This window comes from Phyllopteryx taeniolatus, chromosome 3 (genome assembly GCF_024500385.1).
Source record: "Phyllopteryx taeniolatus isolate TA_2022b chromosome 3, UOR_Ptae_1.2, whole genome shotgun sequence".
Lineage (NCBI taxonomy): Eukaryota > Metazoa > Chordata > Actinopteri > Syngnathiformes > Syngnathidae > Phyllopteryx > Phyllopteryx taeniolatus.
In genome coordinates, this window is record NC_084504.1 from 11,452,762 (window position 1) to 11,479,104 (window position 26,343).

General features: G+C 37.4%; 2 protein-coding genes across 4 annotated transcripts in view; one reads left to right on the forward strand and one right to left on the reverse strand.

Annotated features, from left to right (window-relative positions):
- The window catches only part of prdm6 (PR domain containing 6), a 40,240-nt gene extending 26,628 nt beyond the window's left edge, over positions 1-13,612 (reverse strand). Inside the window, exons 1-3 of the mRNA XM_061769097.1 lie at positions 13,481-13,612; positions 3,396-3,518; positions 1,651-2,225 (exon numbers count right to left, since the gene is read on the reverse strand). Of these exons, the coding sequence (XP_061625081.1) occupies positions 1,651-2,212 (562 nt within the window). The 5' untranslated portion in view covers positions 2,213-2,225; positions 3,396-3,518; positions 13,481-13,612. The remainder of the gene's footprint in view (positions 1-1,650; positions 2,226-3,395; positions 3,519-13,480) is intronic.
- LOC133475830 (peptidyl-prolyl cis-trans isomerase C-like) lies at positions 11,924-25,719 on the forward strand. Of its 3 annotated transcripts, none has more exons than XM_061769269.1 (7): positions 11,924-12,143; positions 13,537-13,773; positions 16,278-16,391; positions 16,461-16,554; positions 16,888-16,955; positions 22,697-22,813; positions 22,894-25,719. In XM_061769269.1, the coding sequence occupies exons 2-7, from the start codon at positions 13,627-13,629 to the stop codon at positions 23,020-23,022; spliced, it is 669 nt and encodes a 222-aa protein (XP_061625253.1). In that variant the 5' UTR covers positions 11,924-12,143; positions 13,537-13,626; the 3' UTR covers positions 23,023-25,719. The 3 variants fall into 3 exon arrangements, with proteins under 3 accessions (XP_061625253.1, XP_061625254.1, XP_061625256.1); XM_061769270.1 differs by having other exon boundaries at positions 13,627-13,773; XM_061769272.1 differs by lacking the exons at positions 11,924-12,143; positions 16,278-16,391 and having other exon boundaries at positions 13,507-13,773.
- The last annotated feature ends 624 nt before the right edge of the window (positions 25,720-26,343 follow it).

Consider the following 26,343-nt stretch of genomic DNA (forward strand, 5'->3'; position numbering starts at 1 on the left):
CACACACCTACACGCGCACGCACACGAACAGACACACACACACACACACAGATGCGCATGGCTCCCCCAGGACCTCCATATGGTTGTGTTGGGATGATAAATAGCGTTCCGCTGGATCGATCCCCCCACCCTCACCCACCCCTTCTTATCCCCCTCCTCTCCAGCACATCCCCCACTTTGTGCCCCCTACCCCTAAACACAAAACTATATGCAGCAATTAATTCCCGCTTGTCCCGCCATCCCTCATCGGGCCTGCCGGCGCGTATCGACGCAGATTACTGCTGATGAACCGTTTTATCACACATACGCGCACACGCACACATGCACACACATCTTCATCACGTCACTTCCATGACAACTTTCAACAGCGTGAAGACATCCACGCAAACACACGTGAGGAACAAAATAAAAAATTTGGTCACTACGATTCAAAATTTTTAACATGAGATTTGAAATGACATTTAATATTCTGAGTTTGTGTGGAAATGGCAACAAATGTACTCTGATGTGTACTTTAATGTGCTTTTACAAGACAAAAGTATGATTGTAAAAAGTGTGTTAAATTTCAATATATCAAATATATGTGAATTAAAATTATTTTTTATGATTGATGTAATGATATGGAAGCTTAAATATGGAGTTTTCACGTTCAATGACGCATTAAATGCAGATTATTCATTTTACTGATCAATAATTTGAAAGTGAAATCTGATTGATAATCAATCACGGCCTCGGGCCACTGACCTCTGATGTCAGATGCCGAAAATAACCCAACAACATTTAAAAAATATGTATTTGTCATTGACTTTTTCATTCTCTAACTGAGTTTGAACATTTGAGATTATTTTAAATAAACATTTGCAAAGAATTTCACTCTACTCATTGCAGTTTTTCTCTTTTTTTCAATATTTAGACAGTTAAAAATATGCATGTTTTGTATTATTAGTATAACTGCTAATAATATGACCGTATTATTATTTAACACTATTAATACTATTTATATACATATATAGAATTATAATTACAGTTAATGTCTAAATATAATATTTAATGCAAAGAGTGACATTTTGTGAAAATAAGTAAATTATAATTAGTAAAATAGCAGATAATGTGAGGTATGAAATATTTCATAATGTTTTAAATTTTAAAAATATTTGAAACCATAAGTCAGCTATGCAAATTGTAACAGAATACAAAAATACAAACAATTGTAAATAATGACTATTGAAAACATAACAAAAAATGTATATTAAAATTTAAATTTAAAAAAATACTTCAACTTCAGAATAAAATTCTACAAAATTATAAACACCACACAAAATGCAAATTAATCAAATAAAATATTAAGAAATAATTTGAGATATATGTAGTTAAATAAAATCATATTATTAACTGCAAATTAATAAAAAATATATATCATATTAAAAAGTACAAGTGTCTCAAGAATGACTTTTCTAAATACATAGATATATACCAGTAAATAAAATAAATGCTACACACTGGGTCCCAATTCAGTTTCAATTCAATTAACAAAAACAATTTAAATATAATTACCAATTAATAAAACAACTTTAATTTCATAATGGTGTGGTCATCATGTCACATCTTGTACATGTGTGTGCATTTGTGTATACGCGGGTGTATACGTACGATTGTTGACGTCTGCATTGTGGCTGCTGATGGGTATGATCTCCATCCTTTGTTGTCCGTACAGGAAGTAGTCCAGCTCCTCGGCGGTCAGCTTCATCCTGCCCCCCGCCGCTATCGACGTTGCGGTCTTCCCGCCTTCCTCGCCGCCGCCGATGCTCTTCACGCTAGATGACACCACTCCTACCCCCCCGCAGCTCTGCTCCTTCACCTGCAGGAGGCGTCCCACTGCGGGGTTCTCGGCAGGGAGGATCACCCCCAGCGTTTCCCCTCCGGGACCCCCGGGGCCCGCCGGGACCAGGGCCTGGCCGTAGAGCGCCATGTGCTGGGCGAGAGGAAGTTGGGTGACCACGACTGAGGAGGAAGAGGAGGCGGGCGCCAGGGCGGCAGTGACACCCAACGAGGATGTGCAGCGCGGGGGGCCTGAGGGTGACAGTAGGGGCGGCTTGAGCGGCGTGTGCGGGAAAAGCTGCTGCCAGTGATGCAGGTACGACGACGCGTCCACTTTGAGAAAGGCCGACGCCGCCGATGCCGCGGCCGCCGATGCCTCGCCCGGCTTCAGCATGGCGCCGCACTGTCTGCACGGGGGACATGACAGCTGTCAATTATCTGCATCTCACACTACACACATTATACTTCACTCTTTATTCACATTTAATTCATGGTTATAGTCAATTTAACGGCACGTCGTAGTACACAAAAATATATGATAACGTTTTGATGACATACTTAATCAAGGATTTAAAATCACATAAATGTGTCATATTTAATTGAATGATAAAGAAATGTATGACAGTGAGTTAAATGTAAATATGTCATATTGAAGTTAATCTGCCATATCGAATTCCACGGAACATAAAAATAGATAAACACATCTGTAGAGCTTTTAAATAGTTTTGACTGAAAGGGTGACCATTGTAAATTTAAGGAAAAATAATATACATATATTCATACATACATAGACTATGGTAACTTCAATAATTTAAAAAATTATGAATAAAATAGTTGTAAAAATGACTGTTCAAAATACAAAGAGTAAATAAAAGAAATATATGTCAAATTTAATTCAATAAGCCCTAAATATGTCATACTGAAGTCATTAAGCATAACTAACTACATGATAATGACTGACAGGTGGAAAAAATAATTTAAACTTAATTTAAATACATAACACAAATTTAAATGTTTTGTTGTAAAATGTTGGTGTCCAATTTCTTTTCAGTCAAACAATATGCTTTATTTCTAATAAATTAATGTAAAAATGCACATATATAAATATATTTGTTTTAGACGTCTACATCATCTCTCACGTGCTAGAAACCATTCACAATAAATGCAGACAAATTTAAAAAAAGCATATGCGCATATTTCTGCTAAATACTTATTTGAAAAAAAAAATGTAATAAAGCCACAACACTGAAGTTTTGCTACGTGTATAAAAAGAAAACGACGTTACGGTGTTGCTTTTGGTCTACTTGGTCGCACTGGGTTGAACCCGCTAGACTTTATTTTTTAATCTGTCAATGTGTGAATCACACACACACACAAAAACACCATAAAAGTGCATCGACGTGTTCGATTATTAATATGTTCACGTTAATTGAGTAGAGACGCCTACAAAGTTTTTGCACATCAAAGCAAAAACAACAACAGCACGTTTTAAAAGTAAAAACAAAAAATATTGAAATTAAGGGGGAAAAAAAGAGTACAAGTGCACGTCATAATAAGAAAAATAATAATAAGCTTACTGGTGTGGCGAGGCTGTGTGCGCGTGTGCGGCTGAGAAGCGCTGACGTCCGACCCCGATTCTTCTTCTTCATGGAGGAACACTCATTCACACTCTCTCTTTCTCTCTCTCTCACTCCTCCACCCTAAAGAAGAAGAAGAAGAGGAGGAGGATGAAGAAGAGGAAGAGGAGGAGGAAGATGATGTGTCCCGCGCGCCTCTGCGGCCAAAATAAGCATCACGTGACCATGTGCCGCACCCCCCATTTTCTCTCTTTCGCTGACCTCCGACACACGCACACACACACACACACACACACACATTTTCCCTGGTGACGCGCAGCCTACATGTGAACTTTGAACTTGCACCCTGACATGAGACAGAAGGATCTCGAAGAAAAACTTGATTTTTTTTCGTGTATTATTTATTTATTTTGTTTTAAGTTGTACACTGAGAAAAAAAGCACTTAATATTCGGTCGCACGTGATTATATTGTGGTGAACTGATGTAATTTCCCTCTCTTTTCCTCGAAAATAGTCAAATAATATATGTTAGTTTAACACATTTTAGTCATGTACAACCGATGTAAATGTTCAACTTAAGCAAATTCAAAGGACTGTAAAAACATGTTTACAGTGTAGGACCCTTCTGAAGGTTTTTAAAAGGATAAAGAACGTGAAGACAAGCTTATTTGCATAAAAGGCCCCTCCCACAAGGCATCCACTTGTCATAAATTGGGCTTTTAATATATTACACCTTCACTTAGACGTTTAATTTGTTCAGCGACTAAACTTGTAACTCAATTTTCTCATATATGGAATTCATTTTCCCGACTGAAATGAAGTGAAATGCCATTAATCCGGGTCACACCCCAAAAAACAAATTTTTTTGCTACGTGCTCTGCGAATAACTGACATTTCTTATAATTGATATTAAAAAAAGAGGGGAAAAATTGTAATTGATTGTAAAATCATAAATATAAATAATACAAATAATGTAAGGAAATACATCATTTCACAAAGTGCAATTACTGTACATAATTTAGTATTCATGTGTTGCGTGGCCTAGTGAGTTACATCAGGAGCTGGAGACGCTCCTTGCCAGTCTATTCATTTTGTATTTGTGTGTTTGACAAATATATATATATATATATATATATATATATATATGTTGTCCCGTTCTATAAACGGCTGAAAGTGTATCGGTATCTGTGGCTCGCCTTCATGCGAGGGCATTTTTTTTCCACTTCACTTGAGCGCCGGCGTAGCTGAAGCTCGCGCCTAATTTAAACTTTGGCTCGCAACACAAAGCAAAACATCAGCCAAGCGACAGCTCGTAACTCGAAACACAAGAATTGTAATTTCAAAATTTCTGTTTAATCACTAAGTTACACTGTTAACAAGCTCATTATCCCTAAATATGATTCTTACCATTTTTACATTTTTAACCATCTTTTGTTGATTTTTGTACTCCATGCACTTTCCTTGTACATGATACACTAACAGTTTTTAAAAAAGCATTCATTTTACAATAAAGCAGCAATTTTACAAAACATCCCCTTTGCAGCACGATTGTAAAAGCGTGAAAGCTTAAATGAGCGCCTAATTTTTTTCTTAATGTAAAAGTATATATAAAAGTTTGGAACTTGACTGAAATCGTCGAGGAAAATGTGCCTTACAAGTTGCACAAAGAGGTCAGAACATGTGACATCAAGTGAGATGTCACAAGATTTCAGCTTAGCTCACGAGAGCCCAGTTCAAATGATGAACTTTTTCTTTGTCTTGTTTTCCTAAACTCCTTCCAGAATAAAAAGACTATTCGCAAACTGCAAACAGTTTGCTTTCGTCATTGACGTTTTGTGGTTACGACGACTTTTGAAAACTGCAATAAATAACGAGAAAAGGCGTACTTTAACACTTACGCACGAAAATGAGTTGCTGTCCAATCATGTAACAACTAACAGAAAACAATTAATATGACACAATGACTGCAACATAACTAACATAACATGACAGAAAACTATTTATGTAACACAACAGTAATTCATCTAAAGTAACATAAGTAAAGTCACAAAGGTAACATAAATCAATCATCAATCAATTATCACATTGTTATAGAAAACAGTTCACGTAATGTACTGAAGTAATACAACTAATAATACAAAACAATTGGAATGTAACTAATGTAACAACTAACTGAAAACAATTAACGTAAAAGAACAAATGTAACGCAACCAGCGTAACACAGCTACCAGAAAACAACGTACACTCCACATGTAACGCAACTAACATCACAAATAACAAAAAATGAACGTAACAGAAGTGTAACACAACTGGTGTAACACAACTAAAGTAAAACAATGTAACACAACAAATGTAACATAATTAACGTAACAAATAACAGAAAATATAAATGTAAAGTAAATAAATTTCACGCAACTAGCGCAACACAACAAATTTAACTATTTAACGTAAGAACAGAAAACAACTAACATGACACGATTCATGTAATGTAACAAACATAACACACACCTAACGTAATACAACAGTCAGTTAATGATGCAACTAACACAACACAATGCATGCAACAGCTATCCTGAGCCAACTAACGTAAGGCAACTGACGTAAGACAACTAACGTAACATAACTAACTAAAGTAAACGTAACGTACCTGACGTAACACAACTCACAGAAGACAGTTAACGTAATGCAACTAACATAACACAACTAATGCACCACAACTAATACATACAAAATTCAAAATTCATTGCATATTTTCAGGCAAGTGCCGCTCTCTAGTGGCATCAGGCAGTATGAAGAGTTTTTTCGTTATTTAACTACGGGTTGCTATGAAAACATCTGTTTTTTTTCCCTTTAACACTTCCTGTTTGACGCAGTCTCTTTGCCGTGAAGATTATTACTATTATTACTTACTGATTGTTATTATTAGCCTGACTGGCCTAGACTTCCTTAGTAACGCGTGTGCGTGTGTGTGTGTGTGTGTGTGTGTGCACAAAAACGACAGATTATAGCTGAGCTCATTGTGTTTTTGGTTCGATCTTGTTATCCGCGACCCATAGCTTGCTAGCCGTCTGCTACACACACACACACACACACACGTACATGTACATACACATTCGTAGCACATCAGTCAGCGAGCGCAGGCGCGGATAAGGACTGGGCTAAACGGCGGAACACGTAAAGGCGCACGTTGTTATGACTAGCGTCGCCGTGACAGCCGCCATCCGTCATCCTGGCGAGCGGCTCTGGATTGATAAGGAACAAAAACACAAACACGCCAGCGTCTCTGCATGAACTCTCACCGGCCCAAAAGACACTTTTTCACTTTTTTTGCAAGAATGCAGGCTAGCGGACAGGAGGGGGGCAGGTAGCCCCCAGCGTGTTTGTTGCAAGCGAAACACATGCTAGCTCGATAGCTTTTAAACATATAAACGTCATGTTAAACACAACATGTAGAACAGTCGATTTTTTTTTTTATGTTAATAAAGTAGTTAAAATAAAAAGGATAAGAGGACTTGGCATGTTTCCTTGGGGGACGCCACATTCCATATCATTCAAATCATAGCATCTGAAAAGAATAAAAACAAAGAAACAAAACGTCTTAATTTTGGGGGTTTTTAAACCTCTTCACCAGTTTTCAAAATTAACCACCTTCGCCAAGTAAATTATCTTTGAAAAAAAAAAATCTATTTAACTAATATAACACAACGGGACACAAGCATAATGACTAACATAACACACTTAATAACAGACAACAATTAATGTAAAATAAGTTCTGTAACACAACAAAACAAATAGCGTAACAGAAATAAGAGAATACACTAAAATAACGCACCAGAAAACAATTAACATAAAACAATAATGGAGCATAATTAAAATCAAGCAATTTCCATAACACAACTAACAAAAAAAAGATTTATGTAAAACAAAACCTATGAGACACAGGTGACTTAAGACAAATAACACAACACACTTCCCGAAAACAACTCACGTGAAGCAATAATGGAACTCAACTAGCAAACTGACATACCACAACTAACCCCACACAACAGACAACAAATAACGTAACACTAAAATCAGACACAGCACAAATGATATAAAACTAATGTAACAAAACTAACGTACTTGTGACACAATGGCACCCCATTAATTTAACACAACAGAATGACATAAAAACTACTGTAATGCAACACAACAGCACACAACAAACATAAATGATGTAACACAATTGAAACAAAACAACTAATGCAACAAAACGCAAAACTAATTACAACCCCAATTCCGATGAAGTTGAGATGTTATGGTAAATATAAATAAAAAAAGAATACAATGATTTGCAAATCATGTTCAACCTGTATTTAATTGAATACACAACAAAGACAAGATATTTAATGTTCAAACTGACAAAATAATAATTAACTTAGAATTTTATGGCTGCAACACGTTCCAAAAAAGCTGAGAAAGTTGAGGAATGCTCATCAAACACCTGTTTGGAACGTTCCACAGGTGAACAGGCTAATTGGGCACAGGTGGGTGCCATGATTGGGTATAAAAGGAGCTTCCCTGAATTGCTCAGTCATTCACAAGCAACGATGGGGCAGGGTTCACCTCTTTGTGAACAAGTGCGTGAGAAAACAGTCGAACAGTTTAAGGACAATGTTCCTCAACGTACAATTGCAAGGAATTTAGGGATTTCATCATCTACGGTCCATAATATCATCAAAAGTTTCAGAGAATCTGGAGAAATCACTGCATGTAAGCGGCAAGGCCGAAAACCAACATTGAATGCCCGTGACCTTCGATCCCTCAGGCGCCACTGCTTCAAAAACCGACATCAACGTGTAAAGGATATCACCACATGGGCTCAGGAACACTTCAGAAAACCAATGTCAGTAAATACAGTTCCATCCGTAAGTGCAACTTGAAACTCTGCAAAGCAAAATTTTGCCATTTATCAACAACACCCAGAAACGCCGCCGGCTTCTCTGGGCCCGACCGAGCTCATCTAAGATGGACTGATGCAAAGTGGAAAAGTGTTCTGTGGTCCGACGAGTCCACATTTTAAATTGTTTTTGGAAATTGTGGACTGTTATGGATGCAAAGTTCAAAAGCCAGCATCTGTGATGGTATGGGGCTGTGTTAGTGCCAATGCCATTGGTAACTTACACATCTGTGAAGGCACCATTCATGCTGAAAGGTACATACAGGTTTTGGAGAAACATATGCTGCCATCCAAGCAACATCTTTTTCACGGACGCATTTTGTAAGTAGTTTATGGTTATAAATCGATAATTTTTAGTTTGTTAGTTTGACTGTTTGTATTTTTCGTAATGTAGTAAAAATCTAATAATTTTAAATAACATAACTAAAGCAACACAACTGACGTAACTAACATACTTGTAACGCAACTGTTACATAATTAATTTTAACACGACTCACACAAATGAGTAAAATAACAACTAAATAACCTTTGTAACAAAAAGAACATTTTAGACAAAAGCCATTTAAAATATTTCCACAAAACTTTTACTTTTTTTTTTTTACTTTAGTTACCATTGTGAGATGAGATATTTTGAGTTTCCTTTTTAATATACATTAATAAGAAAATAATTGTCTATTATTGTTGCTTTTAATTGTAAAACAGTTGCATATTGTATACAATATGTATATATTATGTATATGTGTAAGGTGTTTCTCATGGTGTAGCGTTTAATGAATTATCCGCTGGTGGTTTTTCCTAAAGGGGCAAAAAAAAAAACACGCATGTGTGTGAAACAAACAAACAAACAAAAATCGTATTTTCCTGCAGCAGTGAAGTGTGTGTGAGGTGTGTGTTGTGTTGTTTTTGTATTGTCTCGGAGGAAGCGGAGAGAAGAGAATTAGCTCTTTTCACGCATTGATTAATGACTTTTCCACAGCCCAGCGCATCGACCGATCGATGAATTAACTGCCCAAATTCATCATTTTCTACAAGGAAAGCTAATTATTTGCACACAAAAACAACTTATTAACAAGCAAACACACACTTACACAGCGCTCCGATCTCCGCATCAAATTTAACCCCCACACACTCACGTCACCTGGAAATAAAACATCTTTGTGCCTAACATAAGAATAAAAAACAGACAAAACATGAGATAAAAAAGTGGACTTGAGCATCTCTAGTGTGACACAACTAACAATAAAGCACCTCCTGTAACGTAATACAAAATAACTAACAACACAATTAATAACAAAACAACATAACATAAGTAACACAAAACAGACACACAGACATACGCATCACATCTAACAGAAAACAATAACGTAAAACAATAACTTAAAGTAATTAGTGTAAAAAAAATTAAACAACTAAATGTCACGTAACTGATATAACAAAAAACGTAACACAAAGTAACAAGTAACAACACGTCAGTAACATAACACAAATATGACAACACAACTAAACCGACATACTGTATTGAAAATGTTACTCGCATGCATGTACAGTATGCATCAACACCACTAATGTAACACCACACACATAACAAAGTACTGTAACGCAAAAAAACTGACACAAGTAAAATAACCCAATAAGCTAACCTAACAGAAAGCAGGTTAACAACAACTAACAACAGGTGCAACAATTAATCTATTATCAAATTAATGGACAACTATTTTCATCATTGATTAAACATTTAGAGACATTGTTTAACTTAAAATTGTCCAAATCCTCAGAATTATACCCTCTCAACAGTAAACATTCTCAGATTCCTGTGAATCTTTGTGATTAATTAAAATAAGACATTTGCAAATATCTGCTTTTACCTTAGAAAACAATGATCAAAAAATTTCTTTTTGTTCTGACGACACGGACCAAACCAATAACTGAATCATAATCAATTTATGGTTGCCATTTTATGCACTGTGAGTTTGAAATAATTTCCTGTTGTTAATAATGTGATGGGAATTAACAAATGGTTTTTTTTATCCAATTCATTGATTAATCAAAAAAAGAGTCAACAGATTAATCGATTATTCAAATAATCGGTAGCTAAAGCCCCACGACTAATGTTAAAACAAGACAAGTAACAATGTAACACAAAACACAATTAACATAGAATAAGTAACATGAGACAAGTAACGTAACATAAAGAAAACAACGCAACAAGCAACGATATAAAACTAATGTAGCAAACTAACAGAAAACAATTAACATAAGTATCAAGACAAGTAAAGCAACAATGTAACAAAGTTATAAAAATCAATAAATGTAACACGTCAGGAAACACAACTGATATAACATACTAAAAGAAAACCACTAACTCACAAACTAAAAGAAAAACAAATAAATAAACAAAAGACAACTAACGTTAAAACAAATAAAGTAACTCGTAAAGCAACATGATTAACAGAAAACAATGTAACAGAAGTAGCCTAATACAACTACACTTAACACAGGTAACAGGACAAGTAATAGAAAACAATTAAAATGACACAACAGGGAATGTAGCACAATTAACACAACACAATTAAACATAATAAACTAATGTAAGAAAACAAACTTATAATGACTAACAAGAAACAATTAGCATAACACAACTTATCTGACGGCAAATTAGTTGCAATGTTACACACACAAATGCACACACAGAAGTGTAACACGTGTGTGTGCGTCACTTAGCTGTGAATTAAGTGTGGCTTGTGTGTGTATGTGTGTGTGCGGTTCAGGTCCTGTTTGACATTCAATTAAAACATTTACATTCCTGCTTAATTAATTCAGCGGACGGCGGCAAGAAAAGACGAATGGACGAGTCACTTTGACAGGAGACCGAAAAAACACTTGCACACGTCTGTGTGTGTGTGTGTGTGTGTGTGTGTGTGTGAGTGTTAAGGTCACCGCAGGCTGACTATTATAATTCATGTGCATTGACAGATATTCATCGGGGACCTTTATTTTCTTTTGCGGCTTTGCTTTCCTTTAATGCACTAAAAACTCCACATTAAACCTTCAATTCTTACAAGCAAAACTGATACCCTTCAAACACGATTAACTCCTCAGACAAACTATATTAAGTCATTTCTAAAAAAAAGACACTATTTAGTCTTCCTACAAACACTATTAAGTGGTCAAAGAAAGACAATTAACTCCTCCTAACAACACAACTACAAATATAATAGATCCACATTTGACCCAATTCAGCAGGTTGTTTTGTATATTTTGGTATCAACATGAAGGCTAATTCAATATATAATATAAATATATAGATAAAAATATGAATACATTCTCGGCAAACCGGGGTACGTTCGGAAATTCAATCTGATACTCTCACTGCGCTCTGACAGTAGAGTGCTTAGAGAGGCAAGAGCGCGCTCCATTTTTTTTTTTATGGCTTTACGAATGAGTGTGTTGGCTATTGGACGGAATACGTCAGTGCGTCCGCCATAATGAATGTGTCAGTTCCGCCTGTTAACATCTCGTCCTGCCTGACGCTCCGGCCCCTCTGTCTCCTCAGTCCCGGAGTGTGGCGCTCTGAATAACCGAACGGCACACTCCAACAACGCTCTAAGTTTCGAGAACGTTCCGGTGTGTAGAGAGCCCGCTTGGAGTGCTTTTTCGAACGTACCCTCAGACTATCGTTGGAGTGTGCCGTTTTGGTTATTCAGAGCGCCACACTCGGGGAGCACCGGCGCGCAATCCCGCCGCTCTGACTGAGGAGACAGAGCGGCAGCATTAATGCTAAAATACATGATGGACGACTAAATGAACATGTAAGTGTGTGAAGACATGATCAAAATTAATGTTAAACAACATGATTAACGACTAGATGAGCAAGTCAGTGTGTAATTACATCACCAACATTAATGTTAATGCTAAACTACCTGTGTGACAACTAGCAACTACAGTAGATGAGCTCGTCAGTGTGTCATGACATCATCAGCATTAATGCTAAAGCTAAGATACATCCATGACATCTAAATTAACGTTAGCGTTTACATAATCAACATTAATGCTAATGCTAAGTGCAAGATGAGATGAACATGTTAGCATATTATGACATCATCAACATAAATGCTAATGCTAAACTACATGACTAATTGGATGAGAACATAAGTGTGATGACATCATTAGAATTAATGCTAATGCTAAGCTACATGATAAACAACAAGAATCAAGGGTTTCAAACTCATTTTTGTCACGGACCATATTGTAGTTATGGTTTCCTTGAGAGGGCCGTTATGACTGTGGAATCAAACATTTAAAAATTTTGTCCCAGTTTTTGTACATCTACTTGGTTTTTGTACAGTTGAAAATGGTCCAAAGGCTAAACATATGCACCTGCCCATGTGACTGATAACTTTATTTGAAAAGGTTTGCAATTTCTCAACGTTATTAAAAGTGATGACAATTAGAAATTTTGGTCCAGATGAACATGACGTGGGCTACATGAAATGATATGACGGGCCAGATCTTGAGTTTGATACCTGTGGACAAGACTAAAATCTCAGTCATGTTTTTCTTTTTGCTTTGTTATTGGTGTTATATGTTATACTTGTATTACTTTTATATTTTACATCTTCTGGTGTACAGCACTTTGGTCAACGCTGTTTTAATGTGCTTCAAATAAATTGTGCTGATTGGTCAGTGTGATGACATCATCAACATCAATGCTAATGCTGAGCTACATGCGTAACATCTAGATAATTGTTAGTGTGCTTACATAGTCAATGTTAATGCTAAGCTACAATACTGATGACTAGATGAGCAAATCAGTGTGTGATGACATCATAAACATTAATACAAACTATGTATATGACAATTAGATTAACATGTCAGTGTGTTAGGACATCATCAATGTTAATGCTAAGCCACATGATTGATCATTATATTAACATGTCAATGTATTATGACATCATCCATTTAATGCTAATGCTAAGCTACATGATGGAAAACTCGAACTGTTGGTGTGCTATGACATCGTCAACATGAGACGATACTAAAGTATTTCAATCACGCTGGTTGGTCAACCATTAATTTTCAATGATTTAAGTACTTTTTAAGTGTTTTTTAATAACTTTACTGTCAATAAATGTCAATTTTTCCTCACCTTCTTTCCTTCTCTCCCTTGCTTTGCCTCGGTGGGCGGAACTTCCATTCCACTAGTGTGGAGAGGAGAGGAGAGGAGGGGGAGAGTTGGTAATCCCTCTGATGACGTATCGGCATTGACGCTCTGTTTCCCGGCCATCCTCCCAGATGAGCGCCGCTGCAGAGATTCCTCCTCTCCGGAACCAGATGGAGCCTCGCTCGGTTTTGCTGCTGTTGCTGCTTCTGGACGTCGCCTGCTTCCACTCGGCGGCGGCTTCACGGAGCGGAGTCAGCGGACCTAAAGTCACAGAGAAGGTACGCGTTAGCATTTGCCAATGTTATTAGCATGCTCGGTGTGTGTTTTATTGTCTCTTTTTTGCGCAGCTTCACAATTGCGCTCACAGGCACCCGCCAACTCACGTGCCCGACTTGGCACCGCTTGGTTATCGCGATAACGACCGACGTCTTCGGCGCAAGCGTATCTCATTTAGCTACAGTAAAAGGAAAAACTATTAGCAGTAGTCGTCGAAATAGTTTGATTCACTACACGAATAAAGTAGTCGACATATTCATTTAACACATCATGTAAAGTGAATATTTTTATTTACATTGTGTACCTACGAAAGTAAAGTATACTAAAAAACAAAGCTAGATAAGTTCCAGTGAGTGTACTAGCCCACGAGTTAGCTTAGCTAGTTTTGGTGCATTTGATTGACAGCAACTGAGTGTGCTTGCGGTGTTTTTTCAGTTACAGTTCAATTAATACCTCCTCAAACGTGAATAACGTTATTAACATTGAACATTGTGTGCCTATGAAAGCGCAATATATATATATATATATATATATATATATAGTTTTTTAAATATCTAAAAGTTACCAGGAAGTGTTTTAGCAAATGAGTTCGCATCGCTTGTTTCGATGTAGTAATGTTACAAAAATAATGTACTTTTCACTCAAAAGGGCATCTTACAACCCCAATTTCAATGAAGTTGGGACATTGTGTTAAAAATAAATAAAAACAGAATACAATGATTTGCAAATCATGTCCGACCTATCTTTAATTTAATACACTACAAAGACAAGATATTTAATGTTCAAACTGATAAACATTATTGTTTTTAGCAAATAATCATTAATTTTATGGCTGCAACACGTTCCAAAAAAGCTGGTACAGGGTCATGTTTACCACTGTGTTACATCACTTTTTCTTTTAACAAAATTCAGTAAACGTTTGGGAACTGAGGACACTAATTGTTGAAGTTTTGTCGGTGGAATTCTTTCCCATTCTTGCTTGACGTAGAGCTTCAGCTGTTCAACAGTCCGGGGTCTCCGTTGTCCTTTTACGCTTCATAATACGCCACACATTTTCAATGGGAGACAGGTCTGGCCTGCAGGCAGGCCAGTCTAGTACCCGCATTCTTTCACTACGAAGCCACGCTGTTGTAACACGTGCAGAATGTGGTTTGGCATTGTCTTGCTGAAATAAGCAGGGGCGTCCATGAAAAAGCTGTTGCTTGGATGGCAGCATATGTTTCTCCAAAACCTGTATGTACCTTTCAGCATTAATGGCGCCTTCACAGATGTGTAAGTTACTCATGCCATTGGCACTAACACAGCCCCATACCGTCACAGATGCTGGCTTTTGAACTTTGCGTCCATAACAGTCCGGATGGTTCTTTTCCTCTTTGGCTCAGAGGACAGGACGTCCATAATTTCCCAAAACAATTTGAAATGTGGACTCGTCGGACCACAGACACCTTTCCACTTTTCATCAGTCCATCTTAGATGAGCTCGGGCCCAGAGAAGTCGGCGCCGTTTCTGGTTGTTGTTGATAAATGGCTTTTGGTTTGCATAGTAGAGTTTCAAGTTGCACTTACGGATGTAACGCCAAACTGTATTTACTGACATTAGTTTTCTGAAGTGTTCCTGAGCCCATGTGGTGATATCCTTTCCACATTGATGTCGGTTTTTGATGCAGTGCCTCCTGAGGGATCGAAGGTCACGGGCATTCAATGTTGGTTTTCGGCCTTGCCGCTTACATGCAGTGATTTCTCCAGATTCTCTGAACCGTTTGATGATATTATGGACCGTAGATGATGAAATCCCGAAATTCCTTGCAATTGTACGTTGAGGAACATTATCCTTAAACTATTGTCCTTAAACTATTTTCTCACGCACTTGTTCACAAAGAGGTGAACCTCGCCCTGTCTTTGCTTGTGAATGACTGATCAATTCAGGGAAGCTCCTTTTGTACCCAATCATGGCACCCACCTTTTCCCAATTAGCCTGTTCACCTGAGGGATGTTCCAAATTGGTATTTGTTGAGTATTCCTCAACTTTCTCAGTTTTTTTTTGCCACCTGTCCCAGTTTTTTTTGGAACGTGTTGCAGCCATAAAATTCTAAGTTAATGATTATTTGCTGAAAACAAAACAGTTTATCAGTTTGAACATTAAATATATTGTCTTTGTAGTGTATTCAATTAAATATAGGTTGAATATGATTTGCAAATCATTGTATTCTGTTTTTATTTATGTTTAACACAACGTCCCAACTTCATTGGAATTGGGGTTGTACTATAAAGTAGTAATTTTAAGATGAAAAAAGGCAGCACGGAACATCCCCGGAGTAAACGAGATTTCATCTCTGCGCCCTGTTAGCAAACTAGCCACAGCTGTGGGAATGACCAAGGCGAGCCACCCCCGCGACGTCGTCACAAAAGACGAAAGTTGGAAAAAAATAGTGTGTGTGTGTGTGTGTGTGTGTGTGTGTGTGTGTGTGTGTGTGTGTGTGCGTGCGTGCGCTCGCTCGCTTGCGCAGGTGTTTTTTGACATCACGGTGGTGGGTCATGAAGTGGGTCGCATCGTCATAGGCCTCTTCGGAGAGGTGGTCCCGCTCACTGTCAATAACTTTGTTGCACTGGCAACTGGAGAGGTAAGACTGTGGACCATGGATGTTTCTATTAAATTGAATTTTCTAATGCGTGCATGTGTTTGTGTGTAGAAAGGCTACGGCTACAAAGGCACAAAGTTCCACCGTGTCATCAAAGACTTTATGATCCAAGGAGGAGACTTCACTGCTGGAGATGGAACTGGAGGTACCACCACCGCCCAAATGCTAAGCTATTTGCTAATGCTACGACGAGGGGAACGCGCCAGTGTGTTTACATCATCAAGATTAATACTGATGCTAATGCTGAACTATGACGATGAGATTAACATGTCAGTGTGTGTTTACATCACCAACATATGATAATACTAGTGCTAAGCTACATGTTTGATGACGATAACAGTGTCTCGATATGTGGTGACATTAGCGACGAGATGATCCTTATGCTAAGCTACATGTTTGACGAAAAGAAGAACATAGTGTGTGTTTACATCATCATTTGATGATGCTAAAGCCAAGCTACACTCTTGTGGTTGTTCAGGTCACAGCATCTATGGGGTGACGTTTCCTGACGAAAACTTCAAACTGAAGCACAGCTCAGCGGGATGGGTATGTTGTTAGTATAGCCACTTATTTTTATAATTCATAAACTACGTAGTATGAAGCTCGTCTTGCTAAGACACCAGCTAACTTATTCCTTGTAACAATGTGTTGGAACTTGGAATCAAGATACATAACATTTTCTTGCTGGCTTCTTATTTCACTATTAGCCTTTTGAAAATGCTACCATGTTGAGCTAACATTTCAGTTATCTTGTCAGTGTGTGAAACAAGCTATGTGTGTGTTTACTAGGGATATCCCGATCCAACTTTTTCACTTACGATCTGATACCAATATTGCAACCTTGAGTTTTGGTCGATACCAATATCGGTCCGATCCCATATCAGCAATAATCGTACATACTTAGAAAAAGCTTGATGATGTGATTTTACTCAAACAGATAACAATATTCAGCAACAGTAGGTATGAGAAAAACTGACCCATTTATTATTAACCAATGGCTTACATAAAGTAACTTTTAAAATAAGAATGTACTACATACAATTTTGGGGGGAAAATGAGGCAATCCTGAAAAATAAATTCAATAAAACCAATAACGAAAATATATACTGTATTTAAATTGCAACCACTGCTGAACTTAAACATAAGCACATTCTACATTTGAATAGATGAAATAAAACATGAGAAAATCATTTAAAACATCATCTCAATAAATGATAACTACAAATTATACTTTTAAAGTGCAAAATAAAGTTAAATTCAGTTTTGTTTTTTTTACTGTCAGTATGTGATGAGAACATCATTTGCTTTATCCACATGTGCGGAAATACACTTTTGAACTTGTTGATGCAACTGGGGTTTAGTTTTATTGACAATCGCTGTTCCTGCTGTGCACATCTTGGCCTCTGAGGGGCAGTGTGATACACACAATGAGACACTTGTAGTAACAAAGGAAGTAGAAGATTTCACGATCAAATATTGTTATTATAACTCGTTTATCACAGAGTTTGAAGAATATATGCCAGAGTATATTCTTGTATTGTATGTTTATATTTAGTTATACATCATTTATGGACCAATATTCATTATTTTGAGAGCTATAAGTGCCGCGAGTTCAGTGCTAATTTTCGTTAGCTCGTCAATGGTGTTTTTCATTCATTGTGTGTTAGCTTTGAGCTAGCGATTTTTGTGACCAAAAACGAAGAAAGAAACGAAGGCTGTGATGTATTTGAACTAGTGCTGTCGTTAAAAAAGGAGCGATGAATTCATTATTTAATTTATACACACATATATATATATATATATATATATATATATATATATATCCATCCATCCATCCATCCATCCATTTTCTGAGCCGCTTCTCCTCACTAGGGTCGCGGGCGTGCTGGAGCCTATCCCAGCTGTCATCGGGCAGGAGGCGGGGTACACCCTGAACTGGTTGCTAGCCAATCGAAGGCCACATAGAAACAAACAACCATTCGCACTCACAATCCTGCCTACGGGCAATTTAGAGTCTCCAATTAATACATGTTTTTGGGATGTGGGAGGAAACCGAAGTGCCCGGAGAACATGCAAACTCCACACAGGCGGGGGATTATATATAAAAGTAGTAGTAGTCATTTATTGTTTTTTAACAGACTTGGACCAATAATGAGGAGTCCTTTTCATTCCACTGCACTATAAGTGCTGCCTACAATATAAAGTGCTGAAGTTCACACATTCAAAAACAGTCAGAACATTTTCCTGAGCAATACAAGTATTGAACACTAACCTTTGCATTTGAACTGAACCTTGCTTTTCCTATGCTTCAGATAATATAAAATACTGTAAATAAAAAATAAATAATAAAGTGCTGAAATAAAATCAAGCTTGGTCACATTTTCTGGGAGCAAGGCTGCCCTTTTCTTTTGCACTATGTGGCCTGTGAGGCTAAACAGTTTCTCACAAGGTACGGAGGTTGCCGGGGAGGCCAAGTACTTGCGTGCTAGGGCTGACAGCTTTTCATAGGCTCCTGCGTGAGCGTTCCGCCACTGCAGAGGACAGTCATCAATCCTGATGCTGGGCTCTGCTCTATAGCTCTGCAGCTCTCCAAACGCCGTTCCATCTTCTTCGGAGTCAGAATCGGACCCCAGCAGGATAACACTCCTCTTCTTCTGAGGTAGTTCATCATCCTCTGAGGAGGGCTGGAGAGTAGCTGCTCTTCTGGGCTCTCCCACTTTGAGCAGGTTCTCCAGACTGGTCTACACCTTAATGAATAAATGAATGAATGGATGGGTGGATAGATGACTGTCATTAATACTAAGTGCAGTAGGCCATTTAATTTTATTTTTGTTTTATTTTGTGAAGCACTTTGAGTTTCATTTCCTATGTGTGGAAAGTCCCATATAAAGAAAATTTGATTTGATAAAATGGACTTATGAGTCCGACTTATCCTTATGGTCTTTATCTGTTCCCCGTTTTCTTTTGGGAGACATTTCAAATCCTTAAAATGTGGATCCAGTGCTGTGGCCACCTTGAACCATGTCTCATTAGCATCACCTCGTGCTGCCAGGTCCATCTGGAAGTCATTCTTGAACTTCACCACGTAGGCTGGATCATCATCAGTGATGTCCATGATACGCTCCAGACGATGAAAAACAGACAGCACTATAGCGCAAAAGACATATGCCTCACCTCCCAGCAGCTCAGTCACATACCTGCAGAGGCAGATACCAGTAAGTTTACAAAAAAATAAATAAATAACTTAGCTGTGTATTTAAATTAAATTGTCACAGCTTTCGGCGGCATGGTGGCTGACTGGTTAGAGCGTCAGCCTCACAGTTCTGAGGACCCGGGTTCAATCCCCGGCCCCGCCTGTGTGGAGTTTGCATGTTCTCCCCGTGCCTGCGTGGGTTTTTCCGGGCACTCCGGTTTCCTCCCACATCCCAAAAACATGTATTAATTGGAGACTCTAAATTGCCCGTAGGCATGACTGTGAGTGCGACTGGTTGTTTGTTCCTATGTGCCCTGCGATTGGCTGGCAACCAGTTCAGGGTGTACCCCTCCTCCTGCCCGATGACAGCTGGGATAGGCTCCAGCACGCCCGCGACCCTAGTGAGGAGAAGCGGCTCAGAAAATGGATGGATGGATGGATGTCACAGCTTTCCAATTTAATTGTCCTTAAACAATACTACCAAATGTGCAATTTTTTTTTATTACAAATGTGATAGTACTTTATTTCATTGACATTGACAGGTGTTCATTTGGACTTACCTCCATGTTCAAGCAGGACCTCCAGCCGCTGCAGTTTCCCCCACTCAGCTTCGGTTGGCATGACAAATCTGCGGTTGTTCTGTTGGTCCAATGTAGCCTGGACAGCTTCTCAGTTGCATAGGAGGCGTGACACCATTGGAAGTGTCGAATTTCACCTACATACAGTACATCCACACGGTACATCCTGTAAAAGTTGCTCGCTCTTTTTTCCAAGTGCTACTTGTTGCTGGTTAAGTTCTGTGGTACTCGCGGAGCTTTGTTTGAAATTGGCAACTATCTTGCGACACTTGGCTAGCAAACCCACTGCTATCCAGGTAGGTCGTGATGGTCCTCTGGAGAATGTGAGTATTTCAGGGAATGTGCTCGTATGGAAGGGGCCTTATAACAGCCAGCATGTTTGCTGCTGCTGCCTGTACCGAAGATGGATATCTGGTTTTCAATTCCCCAGTCTTTTGCCATGTTGTGGAACTGTTCGCCGCAATCATGAGCTAAGTGCCTACTTTCTGTTCTGACGACGGTCAGTGTAAATGAGGTGTGGTTCCACTCGTCCCGTCACCTCCAAATAACTGTGGTTGCCAGCTGAGGTCCAGTGATCTCCGATTATGGCAACAGTGTTGGACGAATCCTTCACCAAAATCTCAAGGGTTTTTTTGGGGTTTTTTTTTGTCGTCGTCGTACTGTTTGCTAATTTCGGTTGTCATTGTAGTCCTGCATGGCGGTTTGTATGATGAGTCATTGGACGCTGTTTGCAACACCTCTCTTAGCCGCTCATCTTTTATTGTATTTATCGGTCTGCAATTCATTACAATCCATTTGGCAGGAACATTTGTCAGCCTGTAGGTCGCAGACTTGCTCATAATACGCAGGGTCTCCATAACATTCGTTTGGTGAAGAGCTTTACCATGGCTCTCTGTGTCTTCGCTGCTAACGTTAGCCGTGCCTCCAGTCACGGCTGGGGCTGGGTGCTTTGCGTTATAGTACACTAAACTTGAGCTGCTACGGTGGTAAGTAAACTCCTTATTGCAAAGAAGGCATATCACTTCACCTTTATCAGTGGTGCCGTCGGGGCGTTTTTTTAAATTGAAATTTTCCATTCATTGGATCGATAACCCTCAAATGTTCCTCCATTTTCACATTTCCTCACCACCAGTCTTACTACTCCCCACTTTGCCCGCTAACTAAAATAGGAGCCAATCAGGGTATGCCAAAAAAAAACAGTGACAGCCAATCAATGTCCACTTCACGGTGTGACTGACCATTGTTTTCCACTCCCAACAACTCAAGCACAAGAAACCCAACGCATAGAAACAGGTTTTAGGCAACTCGCAAACAGAAACAGTAATTAAACATGATAAAAAAATATAAAGCACTAAATATGCTGTACTTAATTAATCGCAGTTAACGTGGTAATTTGACACCACTAATTTGAACATTAAATAGGTCTAATTCTTTTGTTTTAGTTTTACAGTGAACTTCAACTGGAGTGTCAGTAAACGACTTAAAGCAAGCAACATTCACTCTTACTCCATGCTACTATGTTAGCACCTGAGCAACCTATTGTTGTGATCGTGTGGGCTTTCCATACCGTCCGGGCACTGCTGGTTAGAATTGCTGGAGCAGAGCATGGAATGGACTGCTTGCATAAGAGTGGTAAAATCTGAGATTTTAGATCCTGTCCAATCTGATTCGATACTCCTTTTTTGCTGACATCGGACTGATTTCCGATCTCAAACATTGGATCGGGACACCCCTAGTATTCACGTCGTCAGCATTAATGCTAATGCTAACCTACATGCATGCAAAATGCGTGTTTCTTAGACAGCTAAATGGATTACATCTATTTTGCTCATCTGTGTCAGCTCTTGTAGCAAACATGCTACAATTTTACCCTTTAAACGCGTCCTTTCACGCTTGCTAGCTACCTAGCACATATTCAAACAAAACTTTTTACATGTATAATTTTAGCATTTGACGAGTTGAGGGTAAAAGGCTAAAATAGCATTTTTTTAATTTTTATTTTATATTTAAAGAATGAATTAGTATTTTTTTAAGGAAAAAGACCATTTGTTTCCATCCATCCATCCATTTTCTGAGCCGCTTCTCCTCACTAGGGTCGCGGGCATGCTGGAGCCTATCCCAGCTATCATTGGGCAGGAGGCGGGGTACACCCTGAAGTGGTTGCCAGCCAATTGCAGGGCACATACAAACAAACAACCATTCGCACTCACATTCAAACCTACGGGCAATTTAGAGACTCCAATTAATGCATGTTTTTGGGATGTGGGAGGAAACCAGAGTGCCCGGAGAAAACCCATACAGGCACGGGGAGAACATGCAAACTCCACACAGGCGGGGATTGAACCCCGGTCCTCAGAACTGTGAGGCAGACGCTCTAACCAGTCGTCCAGCGTGCCGCTCCATTTGTTTCCGATTTAAAAAAAAAAAAAAAAAAACGAGCAATATTACAAAAACTTTCTATATTTATGAGAACGTCAGATTTCATTTTTTTAAATGTTGTCTTTGTTGTGTTGTAGGTTAGCATGGCTAACGCTGGCGCAGACACCAACGGCTCGCAGTTTTTCATCCTGGCCACCAAAGCGCCGTGGCTTGACGGGAAACACGTGGTCTTTGGAAAAGTCCTTGATGGCATGGTGCGTGCAATTACACACAGTACATGACATTATTTAATATTAAAAATCATAATAATAAGCGTTATGATTTAATTTGATAGTCTGTGGTGCACACCATTGAGCTTCAAGACACCAACGACAGAAACCTGCCGTACGCCGAGTGTGTCGTGGTCAACAGTGGACGCATTGCTGTCAAAGAACCCTTTCGTGTCGATGTGGACGGATGGTAGACCATCAAAATATCCAGTGTTCGTAAGAAGAATCTGGGAAAAAAAATTCACTAGTTAGTGAGCTAGCAGCAACATGGTAGCAACTGGTTTCATCTTCTAGATCATCTAAGTTTCATTTAAACCTCCTAAATGTTTTTTTGTCATGTTTAACAACATAGCTCAAAATGGGGAATTATCTTAAAAAGTGTTGATTTTTAGACTAGGGCTGTCACTATCAAATCTTTTTAGAATCGATTCTCCTATTGATTATTGATCGAATAATAATTGCCCCTCCACTGTTACTTAAAAAAATATATATTATAGATATTATATATACATATAATATATATATATATATATTTTATTTTTTTTTACCACTAACATGCATTTATTTTATTTTCATTTATGAGGGATGGACTTCAATACTTAAACTGCATATGTTGGTACTGAGTGTATGGTTTAAATTTGGTGTACAGAACCAAGAGACAGCAAAATGCTAAAGGCTAAACATTAGCAATCACGATTAGCATTAGTGCGTTAGTGATGACCATTTTAGGTAAAAAAACACTAACTTTGAGCTCACTTATACTTACTACATACTACATTCTCATGTTATAGGTACATTTTACATCTAAAGATGCGCTTTTGTCATTTTTGGCAAAGTTTATCATCGGCCCAACACTGCGTCCGTCTGCAATAAATGTCCGTGTGAAACACGGGTCCTGGCGACGCAAACATGATTACATCGACTTAGCTGATTTCTTAGATTTTTTTTTCCCCAGCTCTATTTTAAACTAAAAATTAATACATTTATTAGCATGCAGGCGGCAAAATCCAAGTAGCAATTTTATTATTTTAAATCATTCAATTGACAATTGAACATTTTTTACAACAACAAAAATGGTTCGCTAAAATGTTTTGACGTTAGAAATGAACTTAAACAGTGCCAAACTTACACATTATTCATTTGATATCGAGCTAGTATGATAACAGCAGTTTTTTTTATATCTAAATCATTTAGTTGACTTTTGTAAAGTTGAAAGTATTTCAGTAAAATGTTTTTAAAATTGGAAATTATCTTTAAAAAATGCCAAATTTAAACATTCTTCATTTGGTAGCGATCTAGCAGCAATATGCTTGCAACAGCTTTGGTCTTTGAATTTAAAGTCCTAAAGGTGGTATTTTAATGTTTTTACAACAACAAAATGTTCAAGAAAATGTTTTAAAATGGGAAATAATCTTAAAAATTGCCAAATTTATACATTCATAATTTGTTAGTGAGCTAGCATCCTAGCAACAGTTTTTGTCATCTAAATAATTTATTTGTTTTTTTTCAAACACACTAGTTCAGTAAAATGTTTTTAAAATTGAAAATTATCTTTAAAAGTGCATTATTTAAACATTCCTTATTTGTTAGCGAGCTAGCAGCAACATGCTACCAGCAGCTTCTAAATCCAATCCTTGTTGACATTTTTAATCTCTAAAATGTTTTATTTTTAAAAAAAAGAAAGAAGAAAGAAAAATGGTCTAGTAAAATGTTTTCAAATAATAAATGACCGTTAAAAAATTCCCAAATTGACCCATTCCTCATTTGTTATGCTAACAAATGTTGAGTCCTCTAAATAATCTAGACATTTAAACCTCTTGAATGGAGTTTTTTTTTAAATGATTTACAACACAAAAGATTCAAGCATAATGTTTTAAAATAGGTAATTACCTTTTAGAAAAGGGTCAAATTTAAACGTTTCATTTGTTAGCGGGCTATGATGCAAGCAGAAGCTGCTAGCAATAGTTTAAGTTATTTGAATTATCTATTTTAACCTCTTAATTTTATTTAACACAAAAAGTGCTCAAAACTAATAATTTAAATGTATGAATGTGTTAAATCATCAAAAGTAAACATTATATGCATTTATTTATTTTAAAATATCGAGGCACAAAATTGATTAAGATTCAAGTTGAAGTTAAATTTTTTTTAATAATGTCATAAAAATGCTTCGTAGGTGCTATGATGAAGATTACTGACAGCTGCACGTGCTGTCTTCGCTATGCATTAATTCCTTCATCCATTTTCCGGACCACTTATCTTCACTAGGGTTCCGGGCGTGCTGGAGCCTATCCCAACTATCTTTGGGCGAGAGGCGGGGTCCACCCTCAACTGGTCACCAGGCAATCGCAGGGCACATATAAACAAACAACCATTCACACTCACATTCACACCTACGGGCAATTTAGAGTCTTCAATTAACCTACCACGCATGTTTTTGGGATGTGGGAGGAAACTGGAGTATCTGGAGAAAACCCACGCAGAAACGGGGAGAACATGCAAACTCCACAAGGCCTTTGCCGAATTTGAACCCGGGTCCTCAGAACTGTGAGGTAGATGTGCTAACCAGTCGGCCACTGTGTATTTTATATGTATATATTACATTTTAAAAATGAAATGAAACTATATGCAAACTGTAGCAACACAAATGTACATTTTTAACAGAAAAATCAATATCACATTGAATATGTTTACATGAAAGGATGCTAACTAGCATGTTAGTGCCACCGCTTCACTGTGCTCCTTTTCTAACCACTATCATACTGTGAATATATCAATGATGTCATCAACATATCACATTGCGTTCCAACTGCAGCACATGCTATTTTTACCAATGTTTTTAATCATCAATATAATTATTATTGTTTACAATAAATGTCAATGCCAAACAAGCCGCCTCCTTTGCCTGTCTAGTCTTTTAAATTATTTAATTACGTTTGATCATTAAAAATGTTTTATCAAAGTATATTTAGTATTATATTGATGCATTTTACTTTATATTATAATTTGGATTATACAAAGTAATTGAATTTAATAAATACAATTAGTTAAATAAATGTTTAAATAAACAGATAATTAACTAAATCATCAATTTTTATATTTTTATTAAATAAATTTCAATATAATAAAAATCTAAATATAAAATCATCTCAATATGTAATCCTCTAAAGTTAAAAATGTACTGTTGTTTAGTTCAATAAATGAATTCATGTTAAAAAGAAAACTTTTAAAATACCCATTTTCTGAGTACATTTTTTACTTTTGCCGTTGAAATAATGTTCGTCCTAAAAATAAATACATGAATGAAATAAGAAACTAGTAAACAAATTCAAATATCCAAGTCATCATTAAAATGTTAATATTTTTAATTAAATAAATAAATGAAATTAAAAAGTTTAAATATGTATAATTTGAATTCAACATCATTTTAACAAAACATTTTTCAGTTCAATAAACCAATTTGATAAAGTAAAAAATAGAAATAAAAATGTTCAATGAGTACATTTCATATTACT

Coding starts and splice junctions, on each gene's coding strand:
- LOC133475830 (XM_061769269.1), top strand. CDS start 13,627: ATGAGCGCCGCTGCAGAGATTCCTCCTCTCCGGAACCAGATGGAGCCT. Junction 13,774..16,277: donor GACCTAAAGTCACAGAGAAG/GTACGCGTTAGC, acceptor TCGCTTGCGCAG/GTGTTTTTTGACATCACGGT. Junction 22,814..22,893: donor GAAAAGTCCTTGATGGCATG/GTGCGTGCAATT, acceptor TTAATTTGATAG/TCTGTGGTGCACACCATTGA.